Source organism: Sinohyriopsis cumingii, chromosome 12, assembly GCF_028554795.1.
Source record: "Sinohyriopsis cumingii isolate HCF-2022 chromosome 12, ASM2855479v2, whole genome shotgun sequence".
Lineage (NCBI taxonomy): Eukaryota > Metazoa > Mollusca > Bivalvia > Unionida > Unionidae > Sinohyriopsis > Sinohyriopsis cumingii.
This window is the reverse complement of record NC_142972.1, coordinates 2,150,922-2,177,623: the sequence shown is the minus strand read 5'-3', so window position 1 is coordinate 2,177,623 and position 26,702 is coordinate 2,150,922. Positions and strand designations below refer to the sequence as shown.

The 26,702-nt window shown below is 35.5% G+C and overlaps 1 protein-coding gene across 5 annotated transcripts in view; it reads left to right on the top strand.

Moving 5' to 3' along the window:
* LOC149785918 (uncharacterized) overlaps nt 1–26,702 on the top strand; it is a 173,485-nt gene that overhangs the window by 142,172 nt on the left and 4,611 nt on the right. For 2 of the 5 annotated variants that reach the window (XM_089976152.1, XM_089976147.1), the window contains 5 exons: nt 5,164–5,325; nt 8,255–8,416; nt 11,346–11,507; nt 22,107–22,132; nt 22,619–22,912. In XM_089976152.1, the coding sequence (XP_089832278.1) occupies nt 5,164–5,325; nt 8,255–8,416; nt 11,346–11,507; nt 22,107–22,132; nt 22,619–22,912 (806 nt within the window). The remainder of the gene's footprint in view (nt 1–5,163; nt 5,326–8,254; nt 8,417–11,345; nt 11,508–22,106; nt 22,133–22,618; nt 22,913–26,702) is intronic. The other 3 variants (XM_089976148.1, XM_089976149.1, XM_089976151.1) reach the window with 3 other exon arrangements.

The following is a 26,702-nucleotide window of genomic DNA, read 5'->3' as shown; positions in this document are numbered from 1 at the left end:
CTGACTCAATTGAGATTGAATAAAATTAATTCATGGGCAAAGACAGTTGCTGATGGCGCATCAATCGATGATGTTGCTGCGTTAAGTAAGAAACTTAAATTTCCTATTACGGTTAAAACACTATCGGGTGAAATATTATATTCATCGCCGTATAATTCTCGAGGAACACCAATCGAAATTGTTGATCATAATTCACATGCGTGGAGTCAGTCGGTAATGATATTCCCGCGAGATCGTGTTGTTAAGTTTTATCCCGTGGAATCTGGGAAAGATAGTTCCGATGCAATGTTTAGATATATCAAACTATTAGCCAAGTCCGATCCAATATCGATTTGGTTATTTTCTAGCGAAGAAAGATACGATCAATTTATCTTACCACGCAGAGATATTTACCGAGATGAAATATTACATGAATCGATGAAAAATATCGCGGAGAAGTATTCGTCAAATCCAGATCGATTATTGACAAATTGCTTTACTGTTCCGTCTGTTGCTGCTCACGCTGCTAGAGAAAGAAATTCGTGGAAACCTACAAGAAATGAATTTCTCAATGATATTCAACTTAGCTGTATCGAATACGGCCATGGAGGATTATGGAATACCAAGTATTATTTCGAGGATATGATTTCCGTTGATATGAGCGCATGCTATCCTGGAAGTTTCCTTGGATATGGTGATTGTGCAAATTACTTTGCTAAATTTGGCCATCCTACCAACGAGATGACGAGAGTTGCAATTAACGGACCGTTACCTGATTTTGTAATGACAGGATTCGCTCATGTTACTTCATTCGAACTTGCTGAAAATTTGCATAAAATTTGTTATATTTGGTTTGGTCGGCATTTATCTCAACGCAGATGGGTCCCTACGGTATTGTTGAGATTTATGTTGGATTCGTCGATGTTAATATCATTGACGGTAAGTGAAGCGATTATATCGTATAGAAAGCAGACCGAGGTGTGGTTGCCGACAGATTGTGAAAACGCGAAAGATATTGGAAGAAAAATAATTGGTAAATTTACTCAAGGAGGATCAGTTGATCATAAACATCGCCACGCTAGGTTATTTATCAATGATGCTGAGATGGATTTTATTATTGCCGATACAGTGTCTCGTGGAATATTTTGCAGTAGAGAAAATATTATTATTGATGGAGAAAAATTGGGTACCGTGATCACTTATCTCGATGGAGAATCCGCGCAGTATACTCATTTAAGATCATCGATGCTCGCTTATGTGAGTATCAATTTGCTGTCGATGATAAATAAATTTTCTGATATCGCGGTAAGAGTTGCAACGGATTCATTTTATATCAATAAGAAATTTCAATGTAGATTGGAAAATTTAATCACCGATGGTTCCTGGGGAACTTGGAGAATAAAAAACGAGGATATTCTAGATTATTGTGAGGACGCGGATGTGGAAGATTGCGATAAATTTCATAAAGATAAATGCGATGAAGTATCAACAGCAGTATCAGTGTTCGATCCAATTTCACGAAACAAATTCGTTTACCTAAATGGTCCTGGTGGTAGTGGTAAAACAACACGAGCGATAAACTTATTTTCAAAATCTGATATGATCGTGTTGACTCCAACTCACAGACTAGCGAGAGAAATAAAACAACGTGGCGTTAATTCTTGTACTTATCATAGTTATTTCAAGTACAGCGGTGGATTGTGGGATTCAGCTCGAATGGGAAATAAATATATCAACAAGATTATAATATTTGATGAAATTTGCACGGTAAATTTAGTTGTGTTAAAATTATTCCTGGGTTGGCTAGAAGAAAAAAATACCGCTGTAATAATGTGCGGAGATCACGGCCAACCTGATCCTATTGATGGTGAATCTCCTCACAGGTGGCTTAGAAATTTTGTAGATTATTATGAAGAAATTAACGCTGATTATAGATCTAATGATATTTTACTGACCGAGTTTAAAAAAATGATTCGATTGCAACCTAATAAATTTCAATGTGATGTGATGAGAAAAATAATCGACGAAACTTCGATGGATAATTTTCTAACTTTGTGGCGTCCTGATCATTTGATCGTTGCTAGCAGAAAAATTGTTCGCGATGTTATTCAGGAAATATTATTCAAACTTCATTGTGATAAATTTCCAACATTGCAGGTGCCGTTGTGTTATAGGCCAACTGATACTAGGAAACAAAATATCAATGTTATTTTGCCATGTGGAGAAGAAAAAATATTAGTTTTGAATGATATTATTTTCGTTGATATTAATCTTGTCAATGATGCAATAAACGCAGAAAGATCGCCATGGAAACTCGGATACGCAGCAACGATACATTCATCACAGGGATTAACAGTAGATGGCCAGGTCTGGATCGTCGATGATAGAATTTCCTGGTCAAATTTAGTTTATCTGGCAGTGTCTCGAGTAAGAAAATTATCTCAGTTAGGTAGAATTAAATTTCACATTAACGACGATGGCGGTAATTGAGTATCTCTCGGTATTATTTGTAATTCTTCTTTGGTAAATCCGCGTTGTGGTGCTAGTGAATCTAGAAAATAAATTGCTGGCCTTCCTGATGATCTTGTTACGGCTGATATTTTATGTGTCGTAATGCTCCAAGTTGGATCGGTTGCTCTTTTTCTGCCACCCTCGGCTTCCCCCTCCTTATATAAATATCTTACAATAACACTACCTAGCACAGGCGGAATTGTGGAACTTCGCTTTAGTGGTATATTTGGTTTTGTAATTGCAGTTGCGGGCTTCATTGATATTGTTCGTGTTACTTCGTTATTTAGTGCGTTAATCACGTGAGGTAATCTTGTTACCCAATCGTGAGATCGTTTATCTTGGATAAATTCTCTCGCGTATTGATATCCGAATAATCGTTCTGCTAGTGTTTTGTTGAATCTTTCAACGATAGCTTGATTGTGATGAACACCTACAATACCGCGACGGATTTTAACATTATTCTTTTTCATCAGTGAAGTAACCGCGCCAAGAAATTCTCGACCTGGATCAACCTGGAGAAGCTTCGGCCATGTTAATGGAGATCGTGAATAAATTTCGCTAAACGCCTTAGCAATTTCCGTTGCTGTTTTATTCGATAACGGTTCCGCTTCCTTGTATCTGCTAGCAATATCAACAACCGTCAAAACATATTTGTATGTAACTCCGTCAACGGTATCGTAAGGAAGAAACATAAGATCAGCCTGATGGACTTCATTAGGGACGCTGACAGAGAAACTCGCATATGATATTTTCTTAGGCGGAGGAAGATAAATTTGCCAGACTGCTTGTCTCGATAGCCACGATTCAGCGACAGATTGCTTTACTTTTGCTGCCTTAGCAAGTTTGGCAATTGCTGATTTTCCTCGCCAAAATCCTCGCGGAGAATAATATATTTGCTCCATTATAAATTACCAGCACCTAGTACTAATTTACCTTTCATCGCGCCTTTTATTAACCAAGTTGCCAATTTCTCTTTGAAATTTTTATCAGGAATAGCATCTATTGCGTGAATTAATTTAATATCAGCGAGATGTCTTTGTTGTAAATCTCCGCTGCGATATGCAAGATCGTGATAGTAGCATGCGTTATCGATAGCGTTTACTGGATCCTCGCCAGGATTTGGTTGATTATTATCGTTAAGTCTTATATCTAGCCTTGTACCAGGTCCGCAGTAATTATATCCTGGTAAATGTTTCTCTCCGGGATATTTCGCCCAAGGAGCTCCAGGCAGATTTGTTAAGGAGGTTGCGATGTCTCCTCCGGTTCTACTTTTTTTTTTACAAATCTAAACTTAATTGTCTTACAAACTTCACATTCTCCCTTGATTGCATTTCTGTTGTTGCGTGTAACGACTTCGATTGGATTTATCGTAGCAGTTCGAGTGCGACACTTAACACAATATGAATCCATGTTATTCTAATAACATGAATGTAATTGATTTTTCAGCCACAAAAAAACGCGAGCAAGTAAAACATATCGAGGCATTACCAAATTCGATTAGAATGATAATCATTGGACCATCGGGATCTGGAAAAACACAGTTGTTGCTAAATTTAATAATGAGATGGCTAAAATGGGACAAATTGTATTTGGTTGCGCCGTCTGTTGATGATCAGCGATGTTATCAGGTATTAAAAGAATTTAGCGATAATACTGAAGATGGCACGATAGAATTTATAACGGATATCAATGAAGCTCCATCGGTGGAGAATTTAGATGGTGATGTTAATAATCTTGTTGTTTTCGATGATGTGATGCTGGATAAACAAACTAACCCAGCTAGGATATTCTCGCGTGGCTGACACAAGAACACCGATGTGATTTACGTGACGCAGCGATATACGCAAATTCCAAAGGTGATCAGAGATAATTGTAATATTTTATCGGTATTCAATGGCGTTGATACTCACACGCTGAGGAATATTCATCAAACTTGGTGCAATGGCGATATGGATATAAATAAGTTTAAAAATTTCTTTAGTCACGCTCAGGCAAATCCACACGGTTTTGTCACGATTAATCTTCATGATCCGCGCAGTAGGTATCGAATCGGTCTTGATCAGATTTACTCATAAAATTGCAGCCCAAATTTGCAATCACAAATAAATTTTACTACCCCCCCCCTAAATTTTGTTGTTTTTTTTTATGTCCGAAAATGCATCCCGGGGCGAATTTTTAATGATTAATTTGCGCAGGAAGGTTTATTTTTGAAATCTGAGGCTTCTACGGAGAAATGTTTGGTAGGAGGCTTAAAATTATCTGAGCCACCTGGTCTGTACGCCCTCCCTGCTGCTTATCTGTACTCCTGCCTAATCAATGGTTGTATTAACTTGGGGCTTTCACCAATAGATTTCTTATGCTACTTAGTTGGCTGTAAACGAGAATAGTGCAAATAGCACATCCAATATGGTTGACATGTTGTCTGTGCTGTTAAAAATCTTGATGTCATTCTTAGTAATGTGGGTTCTTTTATATCAAGACTTCTTATGTGTCTGTTTAGTCATAAATGAAAATGGTTCCAGTCTGATATCCAAGATGTTGAAATATCAGTGATTTTTACCACCCTCAAGATTTGAAAGGATGAAATGGTTTTATGTTAAATACCTGAACATTCTCTTTTACCTAGTAGAGCATCAATTCTCTGAAGGGAATTCGTTTTTGTTTTATCTTTAGAAGAGGAACAATGAAAAAAAGGAAGATAGCCTAGGAGATGAGGAGGTAAATGAGGAAGTCGAGGAGGAGGAAGTAGCATATCACATTCCAAACAATGGGGAAAATCTGGCAAATTCCAAACAATTGGAGGTACCAACCACTAAAGATCCAATGCAGGTTGAGGTACCATATTTACTTAAGTTTAGTTTGCATTCTAATAGTAGAGTAAGATTAATTTTGTTCTTAAAATTGCCTTACAGAATTGTTTTTAAATTAGAAACCCTCCTAGCTTGAAAGTCCTTTGGAGTTATGCAGATGGTGCCAGTCCACCATCAGATTTGGTCAACATTACCCGATAAAGGAAAGCGGTTAAACAACCTCATCTAGAAGAGCCCACGTTACAGAATATAACTGACGTTTGACAAAAAAACAATCATGCATATATTTCTGTACTCTTGTACTAATATTTGTTGTAATCCACGTAGATTAGTATGTTTCCGACAACAATTTTAACTTCAGATCAAGGTAAGTAGCACAATTAAATGTATGTTTTCATACATTGTTCTGTAATTGTGTCATGCAGTATATAAATTGCCCTCTTTATGCTGAGATTATGCTTTTTTGGCACTTATATTTGTAATAATTAAGCTTATGCCACTCCTGGTGGATGGCATGTGTGAACCTACAATAAAGCAGTTCAGGTTCATATTAAATACAATTTCCCTTTGAAACTGACGGTTAGGACTGGTGGGTACTCTGTAGGAGTTTTCTAAAATTTTGATATCTCTACTCAAAAGATGATACCTTTACAAGACCTTCTCAAAAGCATTCAACTGTATTTGGACAGATTTTTACATCAACCATTCTGGTGTAGATGGCTTTGAAATTTGCTTTTTAAAATAATAGATAAATATTTAAATGTCTTCTCAAGAAGGTTCTTATGACTTTTGATCAAATTTTGACAGAAAGCATACTGAAATAAAAGTCTTGCAATATGTGTGTAAATGATGTTGAACTGCCAGGATTTAGGTCATGGCCTTATTAGGTTTTGGTGTGTTATACAAATGCCATGCTACCATTTATTGTGCAGTTTGGTTGATGCATCTTCACCAGTTTTACATTTGTTTTAGAAAACAAATCTCTGTGGTCTATCTTGCATGTTTCAGTGGCTTTTGTTAAGATTAAATTCATTCACTGGGTGTGTTTTACATTTTGATGGTAAAATTGATTATTCAGTAAGTGATACTTCAATACGTGTTACCTTAAAACCAAAGAAGGTACATCCTATTGATTCATCCATTGTAAACCTATATGTATTGCAGCCTACTAAGAAGGTCATGTCAAGCAAGTTTTAAGAACAATTGTTTATGACATAAACCAGAAGAATAAAGGATCATTAATATATGGGTTTTATCAGTATTAATGTCTTTATTTTGATCTCGTATTAAGAAATATTTTCTGGCCCTACAGGCCATTGACCAGAAGAGCTTATGGATGAACATTTTATCATTTGTCCAATGTCTATCTATCTCTTGGAATTGATTCGTTATCACTACTTACCTAAACTGATGATTACCATGAAAAATTACAAATTCTTCTCATTCCCTAATTGATCCTTAAATGAGAATGATGTCACTTAGGCATCTAATATGACATCATAGCAGCCATTTTGAAAATTGTAATGGCCATGTCTATGAAGGGTTATGGTTGGAAAGTCGGTAGTGTTGGGGTATTTTTGTGAATTTATTCCTCATTATTTGTCTAGCTATTTATTTTCTTAAAGGCTTAGTAAGGTCAGGAGCATGCAAGGCAGGTTAAAATTTGCTCATAACTACCCCCACCCAACTACACATGTTCTGACCTCTCATCTCTTCCAGCTAGAGTGAAGGTAGATAAATCTGCCTGGCCCCCTAAGCCTTCCATCTTGGATGCTGGAGCACCTTAAGGGGGCATTTTTGGGGACCTGGGCCTGCCTTCCAGTGAAGATACTAAGGCCTTATAACTTAAGTGCAGTTCATTCTATATGGCTCTCCTGGCATCTTGAAAGTCTTCCTGAATGAATAGTCTTATCAACATGGGGCATGTGCTAAATTAATTCTTGTAATGTCCTCTAAGTCTGAATTGAAAATGGTGCCACCAAAACATCCAGTATGCCCACAACAATAGCCAGGTTGAAAAACATTTTATAATTACTTCTCCTGAATAAATGATAATAGAAGCATATAGCATTACTGAAAAACATCTTATGATCATAAGCTAGGTGTTCATGCCAATGGTGAAAATTTGACTTTCAATTTGGCTACCACAGTAGTGTACTGGAACATGTAAATGTAGTTACTTATCCTAAAAGCTTTTTAATGTTGAAATTGTGGTTTCACCACAAACGCAGATGCCAATGAAAATGGTGTAATTCTGCTATCCAATATGCAGTCATCTTGAGAAAATCATTCTTATTCGTCTGAAAATAGAAAGTCATATCAGCATGGGGTTTACACCAGAAGACTTCATATAATGTATTCTTGATCATAAATGAAAATATTACTGATTTGGCAGCTGATATGACCACCATGGTGACCATCCTGAAAATCTTAGTGCTGTTCTTCTTAAATTAAAATCATTTTGACACGGGGTTTTCATCTGAGAAGTCTGTATGGTGACCAGTTTGTTCTGAATGAGAATGATGCAGATTGACCTTTAATATGAAAACGATATTGATCATCTTGACAATATTGTTATCTGTACTCCTGCCTAATCAATGGTTGTATTAACTTGGGGCTTTCACCAATAGATTTCTTATGCTACTTAGTTGGCTGTAAACGAGAATAGTGCAAATAGCACATCCAATATGGTTGACATGTTGTCTGTGCTGTTAAAAATCTTGATGTCATTCTTAGTAATGTGGGTTCTTTTATATCAAGACTTCTTATGTGTCTGTTTAGTCATAAATGAAAATGGTTCCAGTCTGATATCCAAGATGTTGAAATATCAGTGATTTTTACCACCCTCAAGATTTGAAAGGATGAAATGGTTTTATGTTAAATACCTGAACATTCTCTTTTACCTAGTAGAGCATCAATTCTCTGAAGGGAATTCGTTTTTGTTTTATCTTTAGAAGAGGAACAATGAAAAAAAGGAAGATAGCCTAGGAGATGAGGAGGTAAATGAGGAAGTCGAGGAGGAGGAAGTAGCATATCACATTCCAAACAATGGGGAAAATCTGGCAAATTCCAAACAATTGGAGGTACCAACCACTAAAGATCCAATGCAGGTTGAGGTACCATATTTACTTAAGTTTAGTTTGCATTCTAATAGTAGAGTAAGATTAATTTTGTTCTTAAAATTGCCTTACAGAATTGTTTTTAAATTAGAAACCCTCCTAGCTTGAAAGTCCTTTGGAGTTATGCAGATGGTGCCAGTCCACCATCAGATTTGGTCAACATTACCCGATAAAGGAAAGCGGTTAAACAACCTCATCTAGAAGAGCCCACGTTACAGAATATAACTGACGTTTGACAAAAAAACAATCATGCATATATTTCTGTACTCTTGTACTAATATTTGTTGTAATCCACGTAGATTAGTATGTTTCCGACAACAATTTTAACTTCAGATCAAGGTAAGTAGCACAATTAAATGTATGTTTTCATACATTGTTCTGTAATTGTGTCATGCAGTATATAAATTGCCCTCTTTATGCTGAGATTATGCTTTTTTGGCACTTATATTTGTAATAATTAAGCTTATGCCACTCCTGGTGGATGGCATGTGTGAACCTACAATAAAGCAGTTCAGGTTCATATTAAATACAATTTCCCTTTGAAACTGACGGTTAGGACTGGTGGGTACTCTGTAGGAGTTTTCTAAAATTTTGATATCTCTACTCAAAAGATGATACCTTTACAAGACCTTCTCAAAAGCATTCAACTGTATTTGGACAGATTTTTACATCAACCATTCTGGTGTAGATGGCTTTGAAATTTGCTTTTTAAAATAATAGATAAATATTTAAATGTCTTCTCAAGAAGGTTCTTATGACTTTTGATCAAATTTTGACAGAAAGCATACTGAAATAAAAGTCTTGCAATATGTGTGTAAATGATGTTGAACTGCCAGGATTTAGGTCATGGCCTTATTAGGTTTTGGTGTGTTATACAAATGCCATGCTACCATTTATTGTGCAGTTTGGTTGATGCATCTTCACCAGTTTTACATTTGTTTTAGAAAACAAATCTCTGTGGTCTATCTTGCATGTTTCAGTGGCTTTTGTTAAGATTAAATTCATTCACTGGGTGTGTTTTACATTTTGATGGTAAAATTGATTATTCAGTAAGTGATACTTCAATACGTGTTACCTTAAAACCAAAGAAGGTACATCCTATTGATTCATCCATTGTAAACCTATATGTATTGCAGCCTACTAAGAAGGTCATGTCAAGCAAGTTTTAAGAACAATTGTTTATGACATAAACCAGAAGAATAAAGGATCATTAATATATGGGTTTTATCAGTATTAATGTCTTTATTTTGATCTCGTATTAAGAAATATTTTCTGGCCCTACAGGCCATTGACCAGAAGAGCTTATGGATGAACATTTTATCATTTGTCCAATGTCTATCTATCTCTTGGAATTGATTCGTTATCACTACTTACCTAAACTGATGATTACCATGAAAAATTACAAATTCTTCTCATTCCCTAATTGATCCTTAAATGAGAATGATGTCACTTAGGCATCTAATATGACATCATAGCAGCCATTTTGAAAATTGTAATGGCCATGTCTATGAAGGGTTATGGTTGGAAAGCCGGTAGTGTTGGGGTATTTTTGTGAATTTATTCCTCATTATTTGTCTAGCTATTTATTTTCTTAAAGGCTTAGTAAGGTCAGGAGCATGCAAGGCAGGTTAAAATTTGCTCATAACTACCCCCACCCAACTACACATGTTCTGACCTCTCATCTCTTCCAGCTAGAGTGAAGGTAGATAAATCTGCCTGGCCCCCTAAGTATTCCATCTTGGATGCTGGAGCACCTTAAGGGGGCATTTTTGGGGACCTGGGCCTGCCTTCCAGTGAAGATACTAAGGCCTTATAACTTAAGTGCAGTTCATTCTATATGGCTCTCCTGGCATCTTGAAAGTCTTCCTGAATGAATAGTCTTATCAACATGGGGCATGTGCTAAATTAATTCTTGTAATGTCCTCTAAGTCTGAATTGAAAATGGTGCCACCAAAACATCCAGTATGCCCACAACAATAGCCAGGTTGAAAAACATTTTATAATTACTTCTCCTGAATAAATGATAATAGAAGCATATAGCATTACTGAAAAACATCTTATGATCATAAGCTAGGTGTTCATGCCAATGGTGAAAATTTGACTTTCAATTTGGCTACCACAGTAGTGTACTGGAACATGTAAATGTAGTTACTTATCCTAAAAGCTTTTTAATGTTGAAATTGTGGTTTCACCACAAACGCAGATGCCAATGAAAATGGTGTAATTCTGCTATCCAATATGCAGTCATCTTGAGAAAATCATTCTTATTCGTCTGAAAATAGAAAGTCATATCAGCATGGGGTTTACACCAGAAGACTTCATATAATGTATTCTTGATCATAAATGAAAATATTACTGATTTGGCAGCTGATATGACCACCATGGTGACCATCCTGAAAATCTTAGTGCTGTTCTTCTTAAATTAAAATCATTTTGACACGGGGTTTTCATCTGAGAAGTCTGTATGGTGACCAGTTTGTTCTGAATGAGAATGATGCAGATTGACCTTTAATATGAAAACGATATTGATCATCTTGACAATATTGTTATCTGTACTCCTGCCTAATCAATGGTTGTATTAACTTGGGGCTTTCACCAATAGATTTCTTATGCTACTTAGTTGGCTGTAAACGAGAATAGTGCAAATAGCACATCCAATATGGTTGACATGTTGTCTGTGCTGTTAAAAATCTTGATGTCATTCTTAGTAATGTGGGTTCTTTTATATCAAGACTTCTTATGTGTCTGTTTAGTCATAAATGAAAATGGTTCCAGTCTGATATCCAAGATGTTGAAATATCAGTGAGTTTTACCACCCTCAAGATTTGAAAGGATGAAATGGTTTTATGTTAAATACCTGAACATTCTCTTTTACCTAGTAGAGCATCAATTCTCTGAAGGGAATTCGTTTTTGTTTTATCTTTAGAAGAGGAACAATGAAAAAAAGGAAGATAGCCTAGGAGATGAGGAGGTAAATGAGGAAGTCGAGGAGGAGGAAGTAGCATATCACATTCCAAACAATGGGGAAAATCTGGCAAATTCCAAACAATTGGAGGTACCAACCACTAAAGATCCAATGCAGGTTGAGGTACCATATTTACTTAAGTTTAGTTTGCATTCTAATAGTAGAGTAAGATTAATTTTGTTCTTAAAATTGCCTTACAGAATTGTTTTTAAATTAGAAACCCTCCTAGCTTGAAAGTCCTTTGGAGTTATGCAGATGGTGCCAGTCCACCATCAGATTTGGTCAACATTACCCGATAAAGGAAAGCGGTTAAACAACCTCATCTAGAAGAGCCCACGTTACAGAATATAACTGACGTTTGACAAAAAAACAATCATGCATATATTTCTGTACTCTTGTACTAATATTTGTTGTAATCCACGTAGATTAGTATGTTTCCGACAACAATTTTAACTTCAGATCAAGGTAAGTAGCACAATTAAATGTATGTTTTCATACATTGTTCTGTAATTGTGTCATGCAGTATATAAATTGCCCTCTTTATGCTGAGATTATGCTTTTTTGGCACTTATATTTGTAATAATTAAGCTTATGCCACTCCTGGTGGATGGCATGTGTGAACCTACAATAAAGCAGTTCAGGTTCATATTAAATACAATTTCCCTTTGAAACTGTCGGTTAGGACTGGTGGGTACTCTGTAGGAGTTTTCTAAAATTTTGATATCTCTACTCAAAAGATGATACCTTTACAAGACCTTCTCAAAAGCATTCAACTGTATTTGGACAGATTTTTACATCAACCATTCTGGTGTAGATGGCTTTGAAATTTGCTTTTTAAAATAATAGATAAATATTTAAATGTCTTCTCAAGAAGGTTCTTATGACTTTTGATCAAATTTTGACAGAAAGCATACTGAAATAAAAGTCTTGCAAGATGTGTGTAAATGATGTTGAACCGCCAGTATTTAGGTCATGGCATTATTATTTTTTGGTGTGTTATATGAATGCCATGCTACCATTTATCATGCAGTTTGGTTGATGCATCTTCACCAGTTATACATTTGTTTTAGAAAAGAAATCTCTATGGTCTATCTTGCATGTTTCAGTGGCTTTTGTTAAGATTATATTCATTCACTGGGTGTGTTTTACATTTTGATTGTTAAACTTGATAATTCAATAAGTGATAATTCAATTCGTGTTACCTTAAAACCAAAGAAGGTACAGACTTTGATTAAGTAACATGGCTTATGAATTTGTGTTCAGAATCCTATTGATTCATCCAATGTAAACCTATATGTATTGCAGCCTTCTAAGAATATTATGTCAAGCAAATTTTAAGAACAATTGTTTATGAAAAAAAACACCAAAAAAAAAGAATCATTAATCTGTGTCTACTGGCCATTGACCCGAAGAACTTATGGATGATCATTTTATCATTAGTCCAATGTCTGTCTATCTCTTGGAATTGATTTGTTATCACTACTTACCTAAACTGATGATTACCATGAAAAATTACAGACAAATTCATCTCATTCTCTAATTGATCCTTAAATGAGAATGGCGCTACTGAGGCATCCAATATGACATCACAGCAGCCACTTAGAAAATCATAATGGTCATGTCCATGACAAGGTTATGGTTGGAAAGTCGGTATTGGTGGGGTATTTTTGTGAATTTATTCCTCATCATTTGTCTAGGTATTTATTTTCTTAAAGGCTTAGAATTGTCAGGAGCATGCAAGGCATGTTAAAGTTTGGTCATAACCGCCCCCACCCAACTGAACATGTTCTGACCTCTCATCTCTTCCAACTAGATTTAAGGTTCACACTCCTGCCTGGCCCCCTAAGCCTTCCATCTTGGATTGCTGGAGCATCATAAGTGGGCATTTTTGGGAACTTGTGCCTGCCTTCCAATGAAGATACTAAAGCCTTATATTTTAAGCCTGGATGGAAGTTTCCATCAAATTCCTAAACAAGATGAGGACGGCTTATTTAACATTCAGCAAAGAAACCTGACAAAATCAGGTTGAAGATTTTCCGTTGTTCTGAACTCAAATCCAAGTAAACAGGCTGTTCAAAAATCATCTTTATCTTAAAGTACAATCCACAATCATGGGCAAAACTTAGATATCTAATGTGGCTTACAAGGACCTTGCACTCGACAATCATGGACAAAGATTAAGCACACAATAAAGATATTCATATCACCTCTTGTCATAAAGTATAAAAAAAAATTATAAACATCTCAATAATAATGCTCCAGCGCACTCTTATGTGAATGTATTTATACTATAGAAAACTCATTTATATTTCTGTAGAGTTTCTACTGCAGTCATATATATACAGGTAAGATTTCTTTGCATTTGTTGGTCATATATAAGTATTTGATTAATGTAGGCAACGCTTCGGTCATTGTTTCTACGATGTATAAGCAAGTGATTGGCCTTTCCTACAGGTATATTTTATTTGAATTGATATTTTTAGCATCATATTCACAAGCATTAACCCTTTAAGCCCCGATCCCGTCTGTAGGCGTGATCCGGTTTCTGCATTCAATGGCCGATCCCGCCTGTAGTCGTGATTTTTTTACTGCATTCAATGGCCGATCCCGTCTCCAAGCGTGATGAATGTGTGTTAGATTCAACGTCTCTGATTGGTTAGAAATGGGTTTATTCCAAGAACTAACAACTATTAAACCAATCAGAAATGATTTTACTTTCATTTGCGGAAATTTGAATTGTTCAGAAGCTAAGGGCTCCTGTTTTGAAAGCGGTTTAACTACACGTGTTCTGGTCATGAAAAATCGTAAATGATGGCGGACGTAAGAGTGATTTTTGATGAGAGCAAAAATGAGGAGTTTCTCGGGTTTGATCTTGAAAATACTGAGCAAGCTGAGGAAAGATATGTTCGGCAGTTGGATATTTTGTGAGATTTCGATTCTGACATATAAGTTTCTGAGACTGAATCGTCCGAAGATGAGGATGCTGACAGCGATGATGATCGAGTTCTTGCGAATAAACGTTGCACATAATTTCGTAAATTCTGTATAAATAAGTCGTGAAAGACTTGGACAAATAGGGAAAAAAATACATCACTGTGTAGACAAATTCATTTGCAATAAATGGTGAAACTTTCTTGGATTTTAATTGGATGTATGCAGAGGAATGAAGGTAAGAGTGAATGCATGTGCACGATGTTTCAAACAGGTAAAAACTATGGGGCACAAGCAGCTAGACACAGCTTAGTGCTGCTGGGGCATAGCAGCAGTGATACTGATAACGGGTCTGGGGCTGAATGAGTTAATAGCGACGTTTCAGGTACTTTACCTGGGCAGGTCACATGCACCTTGTTAGGTAATTGTCATGTTGTGATTGGAAGTAAGACAGCTAACAACAGTCTCAGTTACCATTTTACATATCATTCTTAAGGACAGCTTATTTGGATAAATATGCCGTACCCTAATCCAATCTCAAGAACTGGACTACTTCCTGCTATCCAAGATGATTATGTTCCATCACGACCAGATTGTACCATCTATCTCTGATCACATTTGCCCATGATCACAATCAATCGTACAGTATCAGCCATCAGAAGAACAAGCTTTGTTAAGTTTCATGACATGCCACTAGGCATCTTCAGCATATCATATCCTGCTTAATGCCTCAGTATCCAAGAATCCACTTTATACAGGCATTCTTACGGACCAATCTAGCTTGTATAGTGCCCCTATTGCATTTACTATTTACAATGTCCAGCTTGTTGCCTCAGTATGGAATAGGCGTCGTTTTATTTGTTATCAAGCGATTGCCACCCTGATGGACCATATACTTTGCAACAGCTTGAAAGTGATGGTATCAAATTCAAGATGTGTTACGGGTATATTGTGACACAATTCTTGATATTCTTCTCCAGCTAGTTCAAGCATAAGATGCGTCATCCTCACCAACTTCATCAAAAGATGACTAAACTATATCTTAAGTCCCCTTGTTGTTATTAAATGATACTATGATTTGTGAAGACTCTGCCTTAAGGGCAAGGATTGAATGGGGTTTTCCACCTACCACCATCGGATTTTTGTGAATGTTCACATCTTAAAAATAGTGGCCCAACAGACTCTGGCCAAGGCAGCTACGAACTTATAACTGCTAGAACAAGACGAACTGCTCTCAGCCTCCACCTTTATTAAAACCATCATAAGGCCAAGCTACACTAGCAACCTTTGCCATCTATTCTCCTTTTTAATGATCAGGTTGATAAAATAAACAAGTCACACAGGATTTTTTCCGTGTGATTTCAACTACAGTGGAAGGATTTGTAAGGCAATCAAGAAAATGATTCCCGAGGTGTCCCTAGAATATCGGCTGCTGTGAAGCTGTAATATCCAATTTAAAGTTCTCCACAACGAAAGTGGCAAAGAAACAGAGAGCATCCTTATCTCAAAATGCTATCATAGGCGTGGAGACTTTATCTTAGATCCTGATTTTGGGGTGTCTCTAATCCTTATTTGCCGAATACAAAAAGGATTTCCATCGTGATCTGAGGAGAAACTACCGAGGGACTCAGTGTCACTTTCTGTGCACCACATTCTCTGTCTAGGGTTCTATAGGATGTGTCACATTTCGCTGGTCATAGTGCTCAGCTCACTCAGTCAACTCAGTTATGCTCCTTGGTTTATGATAGAACACCAGGAGAGGTTGTAAACGACTTCCATTCCGGGAGAATATGCAGTCATTCTGGAATTAAACGATTTGTAAATGAAGAATCAACTAATACAATTGGATTGGTGTCCTCATTCCTTTGGTTTCACTCAGTGCTAGACCTGTTTGTGACGTGTAATGCCATACCAGATCTGGGTGTGAAGGTCTGGGCAGTTGATGACTTTTCTATAGAGAAATTTGGCCTGGACATATGCGCTTATCCTCAGATTCCAAAGGTGACATAGAGAACAAGAGAATCAGAATGTCTCCTCATTCTGCTTTGCTCCAGTAGAATTTGAAAAATTTGGATCAGTAACTTCATCAATATATTAACAGAATCCCAAGGCAAATCAAGATATTCCCTCATTTGCTCAAGCAACCATTATGGCAGGTGCTCCATCCCAACCCAGATTTGCTAAACTTGTACACCTAGATCTTCTTTAATGAGTTCTCATGAATAAATACTTCTCACAACCAATGCTGGAGAAACATTACTTATCCCGGTTCAGAAATAGAAAAAAGAATCCAAACACACACTTTCTTGAAAATATTCTTTATAAAGGCCTACATTCCCAAATGTAGCATGAAGTCATCATGCAGCAATTTAAAACACTGAAGATGTTGACGTTGTGTAACAGGCCAAATGTTGCCTTCAAAAAGGACAAATGATCACCCTAATCTCTCCTCCATAAATAGGAACAAATATAAATATTTTCATGCATATAATTCTATAAATTTATATCGTGCAAGCATACATTCACCACTCATTTTCTCAACAAAAACTGCAATAATTTGGAATTCTTTGTTGTTAAGCACAATTTATCAAGAAGAAGCTTATTCCGTGTTGTCATCCAGCATAAGGACACAGATCAAAATAGCCTCAGTTGGTTGGGTTGTATTATTCCATATCCATTTACAACTTGACAAACAGGATTTGATCTGACAATATTCTGTACATATTGCCAAAAGGACCCTTCAGCTGATTGTAACTCGAGTGTATTGAGTAATACTGGTGTTTAAAATGTGTGTGGACATAAGTGTCAGCATGCAGTTTCACCTTTTAAAGAACAGGTGAGATGAGCCCATAATTCTTCAGTCAGTATCATTACAGACTTGGGGCTGATTTATTAGACTACCTTGTTACCTCTTTGCCCACGCCATACAATACAGCTCACTTTTGTATTTTTTTAACCTCTTGCATTGTGGTGTGAGACTTAACCCCATCCACTTTCATTCATGATAATGCTCTGTGATGGTGCAATACAATGCCTACAGATCACCACCATGCCTCAGCTGGCATGCTGATGGCATCTTCACCATGGAGCAGCTAATCAGCATTAGTAAGTGACATTTGAACAGCCAGTCAATGAAGATCACCCATGAAAAGACCGATGCATCATGAGTGATTTACAATCAAATGCCATTTCAACAATCAGTGATCTTTATTCTGATCATATATTTGAATAATAGAAGTTATTTTTAAATGTCTTGAATATTTCGTGCATTCAGAAAATTCGCACATTGACTTGACAAGAGGCACATCTTGTTGAGCTTCTCTTGAACAGTGTAAATTTATCCTACTTTTTAAAAATGAAAAGTAATCCTCTGATGTTTGGACAATTAAATTCCAGATAACAGCAGCCAGTGTTTAAAAACACAAGCAGCATGAAAGAAAACACTGAATTTTCACTTAAATGAAAACCATATGTTAGTCCTTGAGAAGTAATGACCCAGTTCAAGACTGAATATGCATGTACATGACGGGTTCAGTTCTGAATGCATGTGTACTGTAAAGAACTGGCTATTTAATTTTATTGGGCTAAAATGTTATTTGTGGTTGTGGTATTTTTTTTCTTTAAATTCATCACAAAATAAGTGTGTTTCAAGTAAAGCAAAAAATGGCATATTGCAGTTACCCATATCTATTAAATATATTTGGCATTCATAATACAGCTTTACTGTGGTTCTAGTCCAACTTGGTCGACAGGACACAAATTGTGTCTGCAAATGGAATACACTACAGCCCAGTTGATCTATGTTGTGGTGTTCTACAGGGGTCTGTTCTTGGACCTGTTCTCTTCATTCTATACATTCAGCCGCTCTCATGTGTCATAGATCATCATCCAGTGTCTCACCAATTGTATGCTGATGACACCCAAATATACAAATCTAGCCACCCAACTTAGGTTGATGCTACCATCCAAGGTGTAGAGAGGTGCATTTCTGATGTGAAATCATGGATGACATGAAACAAGCTGCAGATGAATGATGATAAAACTGAGGCCATTCCGATTATAAAACAAAGACTTTCTCATTCGCATCCTTTACCTCAAACAATAAATAACAGCAACACCAACATTAAATTCACACAATCAGTATGAAACCTAGGTGTTACTCTGGACAGTACTCTCACATTGCACCAACATGTCATCAAGGCTGCACATCTTTAACTGAGACGTATCAACTCCATTCGCAAATATGTTCCAGTTGATGCCACTAAAACACTTGTGTGTTTATTAGTACTTTCAAGACTGGATTATTGTAACTCAATTCTGTCTGGTTCATCTCAATATCTACTCCAAAAACTTCAAAAAGTTCACAGCTGCTCGGATCATACTTAGAGTACCACAATCAGAGCACACCTCCCCAATGCTTTGTACCCTACACAGCTATCCATTTGATCCAGAATCAAACACAAAATTTGTTCTATGTGCTATGTTTCACTGACGGACTCTAGTCCAACATACCTATCCTACCTCACCCATGTGTACACAGCAGCATAATACTTACGCTCCTCTTCTGACAATTGTATACTCATTATTACTACTATGAAAACGAAGACATATGGACAGCGTTTTTTTGCATACCAGGTCCCAGTAACATGGCCCAAAACTCACTTATTTCGACTGCAAGAACAAACTTAAAATACCTAATGTTTCCTGCCTTAAATATTCTCAGCATGTTTTTTCTATGTTTACTAATTTCATGGTGTTTGTGTTTGTAATCGTATCATTATATATGTTGTTTTTTTTATCTTATAGGTGTTGTCTAATCTTGTAAAGCGCTTAGAGCTTCTAAAGATTAGGCGCTGTACATAGTTCTCATTATTATTATTATTATTATTATTATTATTAACTTAGCGTTTTTTTTTTTAAATGGGACAACTATAATATATTAAAACATATAAACATAGTATATTCGTTTCTTTGGATTTTTTATGAACTTTTATTAATTTTAGAATTTTCAACAATGCTTGTTACAATGTGTATAATTGGGACCTAATTTTGTGTTTCTGTGCTATTTTTATTTTTTTCTCTCACTTTGTACAAGTATCAGCTATTTATAGAGTTTAGATTTGTTAAAATGTAGCCATGATCCCAAAATTATTGTGAACTACACCTGAAACTTTGTAATGACAAAACGTATTGATGGTGCCAAGAACTTAAAAAAGAACTGCATTTTACTTCATTATCCAATCTTGGAAACTGCCAAATGTATTGCAAACGTATTATTTCTGCTAAGCTTTGGTAACTGATTCATAAATTTAGTGGTCGTAAAAATTTGTGGCACTTTGAAAAGATTAGACATTTATACCAACATTCAAAACTGCAGTTTCAATTTGCAGCCCATTTTCGCTACTTAAAACCCCATTATAGATAATTACTGATCAACGAAATGTATTTCTATACTGTGAATAATTGACAAATAGTGCCCTTTCCTGAGATTGCACCTTATTTCCTTGCATATGCACATCGTATGGGTTAGTTTATATACTGCAATTTCGAGTTGCAGTTGGGTAACAAATATACGACAGACTGGATTATTATTATTATTATTAAGAGCCACAGTGGCACAGGCATTAGCATAACAGACTTGGCAGCTTTGCAACTTGCATGTGGGTCCAGAGTCTGCTAACAGTCAGGTTGGATGCTGTAATGTGTCTCTGGGCAAGACATGTTGGTAGAATTGCCTCCACAAAATATAATTTTATAATGTGATAATTCCAGTTTTTATAAATGAAATGGATTTTCTGCAATACGATTGGCTGTAAACGGTCACCTGATTTTGATCTGGAATTTTTCACACATCGATAAATTCTGGGATTACTTCGGTTTTTGTATTGTTTGCAATATAAACAAACATTGCAGACACATCATTGTGAGACAATGTTTCATCTTTTAGATTTTTTTTCAGCAAATAAGTATAAATTATAACCTTTTTATACTTTATCCAATATTCTTTGATTGAAATATATAGTTTACAGTTTGGCATTCGTCTGCTACATAGTCGCACAAAATGGCTGATTGCAGTGATTTTGCAATTTTCTTTGGAGTTTTTTTAACAATTAGATGACAAAGAGTTAAAAGAAATAATGGCAACGATTGAAGCAGATAAAGATGGATTGGAAGATAATGCAATGGATGTTGCAAACACAGAAATGAAACAGAACAACAGAGATTTATAAATTCTCTCACACTGCACCCATGACCTCAGTCACCAAAACCATACACAACAACAACAATAATGGTGTAGGATCTGGGCCAGTAAAGTTTGAGGACGCTGAGGGAAATAAATCAAGATTTGAGAAATTATCTGAGGAAGACTTAAAAGCTGTTGAAATAAATCAATACTCAGAGGTTATTAAATGAAACACAAAATGCGGCATTGGTGTTTTCAGTGGTATTTTTTTTGAAATTTTGTAATTTTAAATTTGTTTGCTTATTTACAAACGTGTGTGGGTGTTGGTGTTACGATGAATATTACCACTTACACAAAAATAAAAACAAACATTTATGAGATCATTATTCAAAGACTGAATAAAGTTTTTAATGGTAAAACTGCCATCTCCACCAATGTGACTTAACACCATTGAAACATGTATATAATAAGCCATAAAGGTAATTGCTTCGCTAATTTAAATTATTTTGATGTGTAGTTATTAATTCCTTACAGCACTCCAGCACTCAACTTTGCAACCAAACAAAACGTATGGCTGGTTTTGCGAGCAACTCTACATTTAACAACTGCACATTTAATTTCACTTTAGATAAATGAAAGGGTCTTGTTGAGTATTAAAGATATAAAATGTTATTCCTGTATAGGATATACTAAAATTAAAAAAAGAATGTATTTTTTTTTTTAATGAAAAGAAATGTGCTGACACTATGGGTAGCCATTGCCTAAGATGTAAAGTATGAAGTTGCAGAATAAACGTAACTGTGACAGTAATTACATTTCACTTGACATTAGGTCACTGAACGGATCTTCATAAGTATTAACTCTGTTGAGAATGATATAAAAATGTTATTCCTGTATACAATTTATTTAATTGTTACCTTTATGTTAGTAAAGGATAGCATTATCTTCTTCATATTTTCATGTTGTTCATGGATACAATCCATTACGATTTAAGGTTTGATTGGAAATTTAATCTAGCACACTCGTTCATTCAGTATCAGCTGTTATTATGTAAGGTCATGGTCATCTGCCATAGCAGATGGGACAGACTAAAATCAAACAAGGTTGTTGTAAATGAACTAAATGTGTTGAAATCACCGGTAGCCATTGCCTAAGATGTAAAGTATGATATTTGGAGTAAATGTAAATGTGAATGTAGTTAATATGTTCGTGTGATTCTGTAAAGGTTATGTATTATGGGGCGATGTATAGCGAAAAATGAAAGGAAAGTATGCACTACTTAAATTGGAATGCATTGTTGATGGAATAAGTGGATTTGGCCAAAGAAAGAACAAAATTGGAATTATAGGTATTAAATGATCATGGTTGGGTATTTATCGATGTGTAAATTTTACCTATCACAAATCACAAAGTTAACACAAAGTCCTTTGGACTTTATTTACTTTGTGAGTGATTCAGTAAAATTTACACATCGATAAATACCCAACCATGATCATTTAATCCTATATTAATGTGCATATTACCGGTGGAGACATCCATGTTGTTTTTGGACTCAGTTTTAGTTCCATAAACTTGATAATTGTTATACTATCCTCTTCTATTTGCAGGTTAAAAATGCAGCAGCTGAAAAAAGGTATGTTTTGCTCTCCTAGTCATAGACGGTGGTTTGTCATCTGTCCAGCCATTAGCATGAGTTTGTTAAACTCCTAATACTGAGAGTAGTTCAAGTAAACTGAGAACTGGTCAGTAAAAAGCCATTCAAAAGTCAATAAATTTCAGTTCCCCTATCTGTGTGATCCCTGCATTATTGGAGGTCCTTTTCATTGAGGAAGTCTAATAAGGTTATTAATAATATTCCATTATTGTGTGTCTTGGTAATCAGAATGTCTGAAAAAATTATTAACAATATTACTTGGAAAATGATAACATTATTAACAGTATTCCATTAATGAAGGTGATGTGTAACTGGAAAGTCTGATAAAATTATTAACAATATTCCATTATTGCATGTCATGTGTAATTGAAAAGTCTGATAAAATTATTAACAATTTTCCATTATTGCATGTCATGTTTAATTGAAAAGTCTGATAAAAATATTTACAGTGTTTCATTATTACAGGTCTAACCAGGAATCGACAATGATCAAACTATACAGAAATGTCATCAGAAATGAGACTTTTAGAATGATGACTTATTTTGACTTGGTAGTGTCTGAGGCAAAACATTTGTTTGGAGTTGAAAGAGCACAGATTTTCTTTGACTTATTGGGTGATAAATTGTTTCATTTTGGACCAGCAGGAGATATTTCTGACTTTGTACCTAATATGGCTGAGTCCGTTGTCAGGCAGAATGTTATTTCTTTCTTTGAACATTCACATGATGCGATGAATCAACTGATGACATTATTGTTGGGGTAAGTATAGTTGCTCTCCTCTTGTAATTTTTTGGTGCTTTTCAAGCCAAATTGCCCCATTATTCTTCTTTGGTGTTTAACTGACCTCTTATGGTATTTTGATGTTTCTCTGATATATTACATGTAAACTATTGTTATTTCATGATGAACATACCCAATGCATAGACGGAGAAATCTGGCTGTTTTGGTAACCTTACTTTTCTTATCTCAGTCTGGTTGTCTCAGATATCGTGTCCACATGCAAGGAACCATTTTTAAAAAGAATAAACCATCTTATGTTGCTCCTGATGGAGTTGTTATAAAATCAAGAAACAATAACATATAACAAATATAACTTGACTCATAGAGCAACCTAAGATCTCTCCTACTTTGATAGCACACCATACAAAACAATTTGAGAGAGACACGTGTCACACAAATGAAGTTGAGCTTTTTGGTATTATGCTAGAAACTATAGTTCATTCCACATAACATGGCAGACTTTGTCCTGCCTGATAGTAAATTTTCAGGTCAGCATCATGAAATGTAGCTAAAAGTACATAATTCATTTTAAATATTTTGTGTGAAATTAATTAAATACTTTTAGCTACATTTAGTGACACTGACCTGAAAATGCACTGAGTTACAGATAGGATAAGATTCACAGTTCTTTATGGAATGAACTATAACAGAAAACACAGTTTTGTACATGCAGGCTTTGCACATAACTGGCTACAAAAGGCATACTTTGTCAAGAGCTACTGTATAGCTGGCAACAACCAGAAATGTGTATCAGGCCTGCATTATCAAACTTTGTGAAACAAACCAAAGCTGCCCAGTTGAGTCAGACATAATGCAATTGAAAATGAAAACTCATGCACTTAATAATCAGAGTGGTTGATTCTGTAGGTCACACACTTTTCCACAAGAAGACTTCGATGTAGCGTATCATTTCACTAGTAATAGCAACACTTGCCATATTTCCAGGACAAAAAAATATACATTTCCAAGAAAATCATGAATTAGAAATCTCAGTCATAATCACTTTGTTAGAGCTGTGTAGCCAGTATTGTACTGTACCATTGACTATCATATACTTTTTCCAAAATAGAATTGATTAAGTTGAAAGTTATCAGTATAAAAGATAATAATTACTAATACAAATAAAAGATACTAATTACTTTTTGTTATTTCCATATGACATTGAATGATTGAATGTGATAATACAGTAATAATATTGATTGTTTTTATGTTTCTGTTTTCTCATGCATAGAATTTGTGTACTTACGGGTCAACTGCTCACTCCACTGCCCTCATTAACATACTTGTATTTAACATATTTGTATTAATGTGCAGTGTTTAGAAGCAACAGCACATAGCTCAAGATGTTCATTGTACAATACTTACAGCATATAACAGTTATAACTTCTTTTTTCTTTTCTAAGAGTGGCATATATAGCTAGATTCTAACTAGATAAATGTTCAGATTTTCTTTAAACAGTATAAGACCTGATGAGCTATATAAAAAGTGAAGGCAATACTGTAACATGATGATACTGTATGTGTTGAATCTGCTAACTATATTACAAAAGTGCCAGGGTTATTTTAATTTGAAAGGAAAAATTGGGTGAGAAAAATAATCTGTGTTGGTGTTTGTATCAAGACAGGGAAATCCCAGTTGCAGGGGTTACATTATTTGTCTCTCCATTAGGCAGAGCCATGTTGAGGAGACAATACATTCCCTTGACAGATTTCCTTGTTTCAGTGCAAACCCCAATACAGATTCTATTATTTTTTTAATCTTGAGCAGATATTTTACAATTCAACTGGAAACTTCAATACTCATTAAGTGTCTTTTTCCACATCACACTTCAATATATTGCAGCACAAAACTTAGATTTCTTTTCTTTAACTGTTTGAAATAGGAATAGAGTAAATTAATGCTTATTTCACTATCTGCTAATGTGGTTTAGTGCTCAAAATTAGACTGAGAGCTTTATTCCTACTGGAATTAAAACAGTTACCAAAATTGTATGGATAACAATCACAAAACACTATTTAGAAATTTCACAGCCAATAAATCATTGTAAAAAAAGTCTTTCTTTGCTCACCTCTACACAGTACATATAAGCTGCAGTGTAGATGTTAGCATCTGTGCAGATTACAGTACATACATATATGAACCGCTCCGGTGGCCTAGTGGATAGAACTTCCGCCTTGGATGCGGGAGGTTGTGGGTTCGATCCCCAGCTGAGTCATACCAGAGACTTAAAAAATGGTACTAACAGCTGCCTCGCTTGTCGTTCATTATTAAGAGGTTAGTGTTAGGACTGGTCGGCCTGGTGTCAGGATAATGTGACTGGGTGGGACATCATGCTACATGTCTGCGGCATGATGCCCCAGTGCTAGACATCACTATAAACTGCCACATTGCAGACATCGTAGCGATATGACTGAAAAATTGTTAAAGCTGCGTTAAAAATCAAAATCACATCACATCACATGCATATGTAGACCCCCATTGAAAGTCAACCATTCTTTCTTGCTAGCTCTTAGGCAACAGTTTGGAGAAAATGTCACATCACCATCCCTGTTGGAAAGGGCTGCTGGAATAACTCTGTACATGTACATTAGTTGTGCATTTGTAGGTTTCATGCATATGTATAAATACCATTATACCTGGGACCATGAAACTTAGCGAAGGCTGCATCTTGATGAGTACCACTCCGTTATTACAAATGTAGGTCACTTATATTTCACAATTTACAGTTAAATTTTGTGTTTTAACTGTTTATATATCTCTCTCTCTCTTTGCATCTGGTAGAATCATCATACTGTTTGGATGTGTCTCTGCTAGTACCTTATTTCCAAGAATGTTACTATGACCTATTTTTCACAGTTTACTGGCATAGGTTAAGGTTTTGCATTTAGCACATGACCAGAAGTTTTTTTTCTCCCCCCAGAATATTACAACATAAGAAGCTCATGTTACTTGCTTAATTTATAGGCTCTGATAAAGATTTTGCATTTAGCTCTTGATTATATAAGCCTTGGACATGTCATGCGTATTATTCGATCTAGAATCATGCAGCTCTGTGAGTTCATCTTGATAAATTCTACATTCTTACTGCAGAGAGAGGTCTAAGTGACATAATTCATGCTGATGTGACTTTCTTAAAATATTGTGTTAAGTTCATTTATTGGTTGAGGTGTATCTTGCAGTCATTAAACTTGATAATTGGATGAATCTCTGTAACTATTACAATATACTTATAACAAAAGTCATTGTGATCTATATTTTATGCTTTCCTTTCATTGGTTCAAACTATTTGTAATAAGTTCGTCCATGCTAGATCTATATGTACCCCAGCCTACCCAGAAAGCCCTCTTTTAATAGAACAGTTGAAAGTAGGAATAAACTGTCTTATTTAATGTAAACATTCCATATTTATGAATATGCATATTATGTTGTGTTAGGTTTTCTTCAGCCGTTTTACTGTGATACATGTGAATGGGTATAGGAATTTAATTAGTAGACCACATGCTGCATGTTTTTCATGTGACACCTCTGTTGTCATGGCTAATCAAGGTAATTATTGATGGATGATTTACCGTTTGTACTCTGCCTTGATATCATGGATAAGAATGTACTTTTTATTGTTTTTTTGTCTTTTATGACCTGTCACAGTAGATAAGTGGGTGGGTTGGTGAGTGTGTAGGTGGATAAGTAGATAGCCAGCCAGATGGCTGCATGGTATATCACAACAGTATTGGTGACATATTAACAATGAAAAGTTAAAACTTTTAAGTT